A 7,500-nucleotide genomic window follows, 5' to 3' on the forward strand; every position below is an offset into this window, starting at 1 on the left:
TGCATTTAGAATAAGATGTTTGAGTTATATCAGGTACTGAGTTTCTGTTCATATTTGTATATATTGTATATGATTTTAAGTCTGTGTGATAAGGTATGTAGTTTAAAGAAATGCTTGTGAATATGATAAACACGGGTAGTATTATAGTGTCTGTAATCCTTATCTTAAAACAGTCGATTGATAACATATCTATCAATATCACCGTGATTTCAAAGCGCAGTTTTTAATCAGCTGAAGATGAGTGAACTTAACGCTGCGATCATAACGGTTTTCTATTACGCCTAATTGCTCCTACGCCTCCGAAATCGATAATAACCTTCTGTGAATCACAATCATTTTATTTACGAAGGAGCGATAAGTAATCTCACGCGACAGAACGAAAGAATTCCTCGATGCGTATTTTCCGCCCGCTTCGCTTAGCCGCGTCTCACCTCTAGCACTTCGTTATTGCACAGCTTGCAAATTCCGCTTCACAATGCCTTCACGTTGCGTCTTTCGCTGATGATCCGTAGCTGTAGCCTTGAACAGGTGGGGGAGGGAGGGAGGAGGGGAAGGGAGAGAGGGGAGGGGAAGGGAGAGAGGGAGGGGGTGGTAGTTCGTGGTGCGAATTAGCGAGAGCAATGACATGCTTTATTCCACCCCCAATAGGCAACGATTAGCGCCTCATGAAGCCGAAGTGTCAAATGTAAAACCTCTCGCGGTTCGAACTCCCTTCCTCCGCCTTCGCTTCGTGCCGATCGCGCTCGTTCGCTCGCTCGCCGACTCGTCTCCTTTCGCGAACCCGTTTCCTCCTTCTTAAGATCTGATCCTTCTTGGAGCCACAGCATGCTGGTGCCACGGTCAGGCGTTCACGGTCAAGCAGCGGTGAATACACCTCCCCCTACCCACCCCACTCCTAAACCCTCTCCCCCCCCCATGCCCCTCTCTCTTTCTCATTCTCCTACCCACCGCCTACCCTCCTACCCTCGTCCTCCTCCTCCCCCCCTCCTCCTCCTCCTCCTCCTCCTCCTCCTCCTCCTCCTCCTCCTTCGCCCCTCTCCCCATCTGTGTGAGGGAGGAGAAGCACTTTGCCCACTTACGACCACTTGACGCAGCCTCGCCCGAACACGCGGACATGATATGCTCAGTGCCACAGCTCGCTCTCTCGTGCCCTCACGCATGTATTGTGCTGCAAGGAACAACGGCCGCGCTTTTTTCGAGACATAAATATTGACAGAGGCTCCGCGCGACGTGTCTGGTTTTCGCGCGACAGATGACTGCCTGTGTCCTCTCGCTGAGAAGGAAGAGAGAGAAAAAAAAGAAGTGAGCGGTGCGAAACTGGCGGTTTATGGTGAGGCCTTCCTTTCTTAGGTATACGTTCGAACAAAGAGGCTGTGATAATGTAATCTGATAAAGGACTATCATTTTTGTCAAGCGAGAGTTAGATGCATCAAAGATAATAAACTTCTTTCTCCCCCCAAACGTTGATCGTAAATGAATCGTACTTTCTTTCGTGTCTTGTAAAATAGAATGACTCGGAATAAAGGAGAGCGAGAGAAAGATACAAACGTCAGTGTATTGTTCCTCAACCCGGAAGATGATACAACATTCAGAAGAAATATCACAGTCGTTTATAAATAAGTGAGAAATACATGCACTACGAGAGAAGTTTTGTAGGCAATTTTCCTCGTGCGTTTAGAGAACTTTCAGGACTTTTTTTCGGTTATTCGTTGAACGGTGATGAAGGGAGTATGAAGTCAAATAGAGGGGACGAGTTGTATTGGGCGACACTGTTATTATTCCATATCTTGATATATCATGCGGGATCTAGTTTTCAAAAGAGGTTATGTTTACCAAATAACTTACAATATATATATATATATATATATATATATATATATATATATATATATATGCATAAAGATTGATAGATATAGATAGATGGAGAGATAGATATGGATATAAGTAGATGGAGAGATAGATATAGATATAGATAGATATATACAGATATAGATATTTGTGCATCTATTTATGTAAATAGTTTCGTTAACGATATTATGATGAATGCGCGTACGTTTCAACACAGGCGACTATACACATAGCAAATGAGGCTGATGTTTATTAAAGGCAAGTGGCACCCAAAACCACAAGTGTACAGGAGTATCAACAGTAGGATCTACTAACCGTAACTTACTGACACGAACGCCTCAACTCATCTTACAGAAACGTGAGATGAATCAGAGATGAGTCGGATAGTAATGCAGTTAACATGATACACGGATATGTTCTTTGGGCTTCCTCGTTGCCTTGTGTCTTTCGAGTGTAAGAAAGGAATCACGGGGGGGGGGGGGGGTTAAGTGGTTATAAAGAGGTTGTTTAATGCCATTGAATTGGATGATTAAAAGGTGATTTGTCTTGTCCTGGGAAGTTTGTTGTGCCAATTAAGTTTTTTTTTTTTTTGAGTTTGGCGTTTTATGCGTGTGTGTTTAGGATCAGTGTCTAATGTGTTTCTGGTTTCCTGTTACTGATTTATATTTTCTACGATTTTCCGGTGAATTGTTAGTGATATTTACATTCATTTTATTTCTTTTAGAGAGCAAATAACTGCCAAAAAAAAAAGCAACAACATTCCTTCAATACATTTTGCGTTTGTTTGCGTGTGAGACCCATGTGACAGAACACGGGAAGTGAGGTGTTATACTCGCGAGTTCGATAAATCGCCCTATAATGTAAGATCGGAGGCAGCGAGTGTTAAGTGTGCGAGTGTCGTCGGCGCTGAAGGCCATGGCACACGAGGCAGTCAACCCCGCCGTGGGCCGCATGTGGCACCTGGACCACAACAACCCTTACGACAGGGCCATGCGCTCGCAGGTCAGGAACTACATGCCCAACCGCCACAGCTACGTGGACCAGACGAGCGCCATGCCCAACCTGAACCGCCATTACGCGCAGAGCCTCGAGTCCATGGACAACGGGCTGGCGAGGCCCATCAAGCCCATCTCGCCCCACTCCCCCTACGCCCCCCACCTGCCGCAGCCCACCTCCCACTCGACCCACGCCCTCCACTCCCCCCACTCCGCCCACATGGCCCACTCCTCCCACTCGCCCCACGCGGCGCCCTCGCCCCACTTCCCGTCCGCCCCGACCGCCCGCCCGACGAGGCCCGGGAGCAGGTTCTCGAGGTCGGGCCACAGGTCCTCCTCGACGCGCAACGGCCGCCCCTCCAGCTTCACAGCCTCTCAGGACGACTTCGTCTTCTTCTCGCCCAACAAACCGCCTCCCGCAGGAGTGGCCCTGACCAACAAGGTCCTGCCGGAGGAGAACGAGGACGATGACGATGACGACGACGACGACGACGACGAGAACGACGCGCTGTCCAGTGACAAGAGGCTGCGACGGACGGGCAAGGTCGCGAACTACGGTGAGTTTCGCGAGAGACGGACGCTCGGCGACCTGCGAAGCGTTCTTTCGAGAGAGAGACGGTATTTCGAATGAAAAGATACGCTCAGTGTAAACTTCTTTTTTTTTCTTTCTTATAAAGATATATATATATATATATATATATATATATATATTTTTTTTTTTTTTTTTTTTTTTTTTTTTTTTTTTTTTTTCGGAAAATGAATATGCAGTCTGGTTGAAGATATGAAGTTTCTTATCTGTATGTATTATAAATAATTTTATTTAAGATGTGGATTATTTCTAAAGAAGGATTATTTTGAAAGGGAGGAAATACGTGGCTGGGAAATCCATATATTTTTATTTTAAAAAAAAAAAAACTTTTTTTCAACCTTAGGATGCATATTTTTAAGGGAATTTATTTGTTCTTTGTTTGTTTTTTTTTGTTTTTGTTGTCGTTTGTCGTCTGGGATTCGCCTTTCTCAGTTTTGTTTAAAAGCTATTTAACTAATGTTGCACAGTTTTCTCCTTACAGCAATTGAATATGCATTATCTGTAGAAAGATGCAATGGTATGCATGTTGAAAAATATGTTTAGGATGCATAGTTTTTAGGGTACACTATTTTTTTTTTTTTTTTTTTTCCATTACCATAAGTGCTTTCACAACACCCCTTGACACTTGCGTTATTTTTGTGAAAATTTTAGTATGAAGTTAATTAGCTAATAAAGGTATACATTATAAAGGTACATTTTTTTTTGAAAGATGTGAAATTGTCCAAATGCAGTTTTCTAAAGCGTTTTCCCAAGACAGTTTTCTATGGAAAGAGTAACATTCGTTTGAAATACGTATTTTAGCGATATATATATGTTATCTTCGACACTTCGCCGCCATGTGACAAATTATTATTTTTTTTTTTTTTTGGTTTGCAGACATAGGACATTCTGAATATATATATATATATATATATATATATATATATATATATATATATATATATAAGTATATATATAATAGTAATTTTTATATATATTATAGATGTAATATTGTATAATATAGCATATATATCATAATATATAGGATTATTAATATATATTTATATATTATAGTATTATATATATAATTATATATATATATAATATATATGTATATATATATATTATATTATCTGTGTGTGTGTGTGTGTGTGTGTGTGTGTTTGTATATGTGTGTGTGTGTGTGTGTGTGTGTGTGTGTGTGTGTGTGTGTGTATGAGCCGTATTTAATCCAATATTTAATCTTTAAAAAATCGCTGTTTACCCAGTGTTCTATCTGTTCTGTTTATGTTGTTATTGTTGGTGTTATTGTTATCGTTATTGGCATTTATTCTGCGTCTTATTCTAAAATTTGGAATGCCTTTGCTCTTATATTAAGATTAACCATTGCAACGAAAATTAAAGTTGTGGCTGTTGTTACGTAAAGACAAAATCGTTTTTTTTTTATCCAATTATGCAAATTAACGAATATACATGCAAATGCAGATAGAAACAGACGTCAATGCAATTCTTTTTTCCATTTTGAATTGTTGTTTTTGTTGTTGTTAAAAGGTGTTTGGGAATTGGTTGCTTGTTTGTGTGTATGTTTGTGTTTGTTTTATATCGACATGCCTATTACCTCCACCATTAACAGAATTGACTTGTAATGAACGAAAATGAAATACGTGATAATGATAAGAACAAAATTACAGTAAGAACACGAGGTTATTGTTATAACGATAACGATAACGTACAATAAGAACAATAGAACTTTCAAAATCTTGAGTTATCATCCCTCTTCCTGTTTCCCTTCCGTCTCCTCTTCATTTTCCTCCTTCTCATCTTAATCTTTATTCTCCTATTCATCCTCAGCCTCCTCTTCCTTATCCTCCTTCTCCTTACCTATGTGTTATTCATCCCACTCCTGCTCCTCCTCTTCCTCCTCTTTCTGCCTTTCTTGTCCTCTTTCTTCTCCCTTCTCCCTTCTCCCTTCTCCCTTCTTTGTCCTCATCCTCATCCTGTTCCTCATCCTACTCCAACTCCTTCTCCTCCTCCTTTTCCTTCTGACTTGATTTCTTTTCTTCTTGATTTCTTCTTCCTCCTCCTCTTCACCTCCTCCCACTCACCTCCTCCTCCCCCCTCTCCCACCCACCTCCTCCTCCCCCCTCTCCCACTCACCTCCTCCTCCCCCCTCTCCCACCCACCTCCCTCTCCTCTTCTACCCATTTCCCCTTCTCCTCCTTCCCTCCCTCTCCCCCTCCCTCTCCCTCTTTTCTATCCACCTCCCCCTCTCCTCCTTCCTTCCACACACCTCCTTCCCTCCCCCTCCTTCACCTTCTCCTTCTCCCTCTCTCCTCCTTCCCTCCACCCACCTCCTTCTCCCACCTCCCACCCACTTCCTCCTCCTCCTCCTACCTCCTCCTCCCCTCTCCTCCTTCCCCTCACCTCCCACCCACTTCCTCCTCCTCCTACCTCCTCCTCCCTCCTCCTCCCCCCACCTCCACCCCCCTCCTCCTCCTCCCCTCTCCTCCTCCTACCTCCTCCTTCACTCTCACCTCAAGGAGGGGAAATTAGCAAGAAGTAAGCTCGGGCTCTTGCCTCCTCAAGATGATTCCCTTCGCCTCACTCCCACAATGAGGATCTAGGAACCTCGCCAACCGGTATAGGAGAGGTGAAGCGAGGCGAGGCGAGGCGAAGAAAGGAGAGGAGAGGAGAGGCAAGGAGAGGGGAGGAGGAGAGGCAAGAAGAGAGGAGAGGAGAGGAGAGGAGAGGCAAGGAGAGGGGAGGAGAAGATAGGTAGGAAGAGAGGAGAGGGGAGAGGAGAGGAGAGGTAAAAAGGGGAGAGGAGAGGCGAGGGGAGGAAAGGCGAAGAGAGAAGAGAGGAGAGGAGAGGCAATAAAAGAGGAGAGGAGAGGAGAGGCGAGAAGAGAGGCAAGGAGAGAGGAGAGGCGAGAAGAGAGGAGAGGAAAGACGAGGCAAGGAGAGAGGAGAGGAGAGGCACAGTGTAAAGTCCTTCTCGTGGATTACGTGTGGGATGGATTCGTGGGGGGGGGGGGGGAAGGAGGAGGTGGGAATATAGTTTTATTTTTGTTTGTTTGTTTTGCATTTTGTTATTTGTTTGTATTATAGTTTGTTTTTGTTACTGTAGTTGTTATTATGACTGATTGCTCATCATTAACATTGTCATCATCATTATCATCATCATCATCATCACCATCACCTTCATCATCACCACCATCATCATCATCACCATTGTCATCATTACCGTCATCATCATCATCATAATCATCACCATCATCACCACCATCATCATCATCACCATCACCATCACCTTCATCATCATCACCATCACCACCATCATCATCATCACCATCATCACCATTATCATCATCACCATCATCATCATCACCATCATCACCATCATCACCATCACCTTTCCTCCTATAACTTCAACACCCATTAAACATAACCCGAAAAAAATGAAAAAAAAAATAAAAAATCTCAAAATATCCACAACCTTCCCCTCCAACAATATCCAACAAATCTCAATCACAAATTATCCTAAAATCGGATAATTGAAGACACTGATTATCGAAAGCCCATCGTTCTCCATTCTCCGTGCCTTCTCACGCGCTTCTGAGATCGCTAATGTTGGGGGAGGGAGGGAGGGGGAGGGGGGAGGGGGTGAGGGGGGGGAGATGGGTATCTGGTGGAGGAGAAAGGGGAGAGAAAGAGAGAGAGAGAGAGAGAGAGAGAAAGAGAGAGAGAGAGAGAGTGAAAGAGAGAAAGAGAGAGAGAGAGAGAGAAAGATATAGAGAGAGATAAAGGGAGAGAGGAATATGGATGGAGGTTGTATGTGTGTATATGTATATATATATATATATAATATATATATATATATATATATATATATATATATATATGTATAATATATATAATTATATAAAATATAAAATATATATGTATATAACCAAGTGAGATATTACCTCAGTCGATAAAAAAAAATCAACAGTGGCGGATTAGTCGTAAAGATTTTACGATCGGTAAAACGTTAGAATGAGAGAGAGAGAGAGAGAGAGAGAGAGAGAGAGAGAGAGAGAGAGAGAGAGA

The 7,500-nt window shown here is 42.9% G+C and overlaps 1 protein-coding gene across 4 annotated transcripts in view; it reads left to right on the forward strand.

Moving 5' to 3' along the window:
- LOC119579085 (neuronal membrane glycoprotein M6-a-like) overlaps positions 1 to 7,500 on the forward strand; it is an 83,674-nt gene that overhangs the window by 244 nt on the left and 75,930 nt on the right. Inside the window, exons 1-2 of one of the 4 annotated variants that reach the window (XM_037926823.1) lie at positions 1,082 to 1,330; positions 2,573 to 3,400. In XM_037926823.1, the coding sequence (XP_037782751.1) occupies positions 2,764 to 3,400 (637 nt within the window). In that variant the 5' untranslated portion in view covers positions 1,082 to 1,330; positions 2,573 to 2,763. Of the gene's footprint in view, positions 1 to 1,081; positions 1,351 to 2,572; positions 3,401 to 7,500 lie in introns of those variants that run through there. The other 3 variants (XM_037926820.1, XM_037926821.1, XM_037926822.1) reach the window with 3 other exon arrangements.

The sequence above is a fragment of the Penaeus monodon genome, chromosome 11 (genome assembly GCF_015228065.2).
Source record: "Penaeus monodon isolate SGIC_2016 chromosome 11, NSTDA_Pmon_1, whole genome shotgun sequence".
Lineage (NCBI taxonomy): Eukaryota > Metazoa > Arthropoda > Malacostraca > Decapoda > Penaeidae > Penaeus > Penaeus monodon.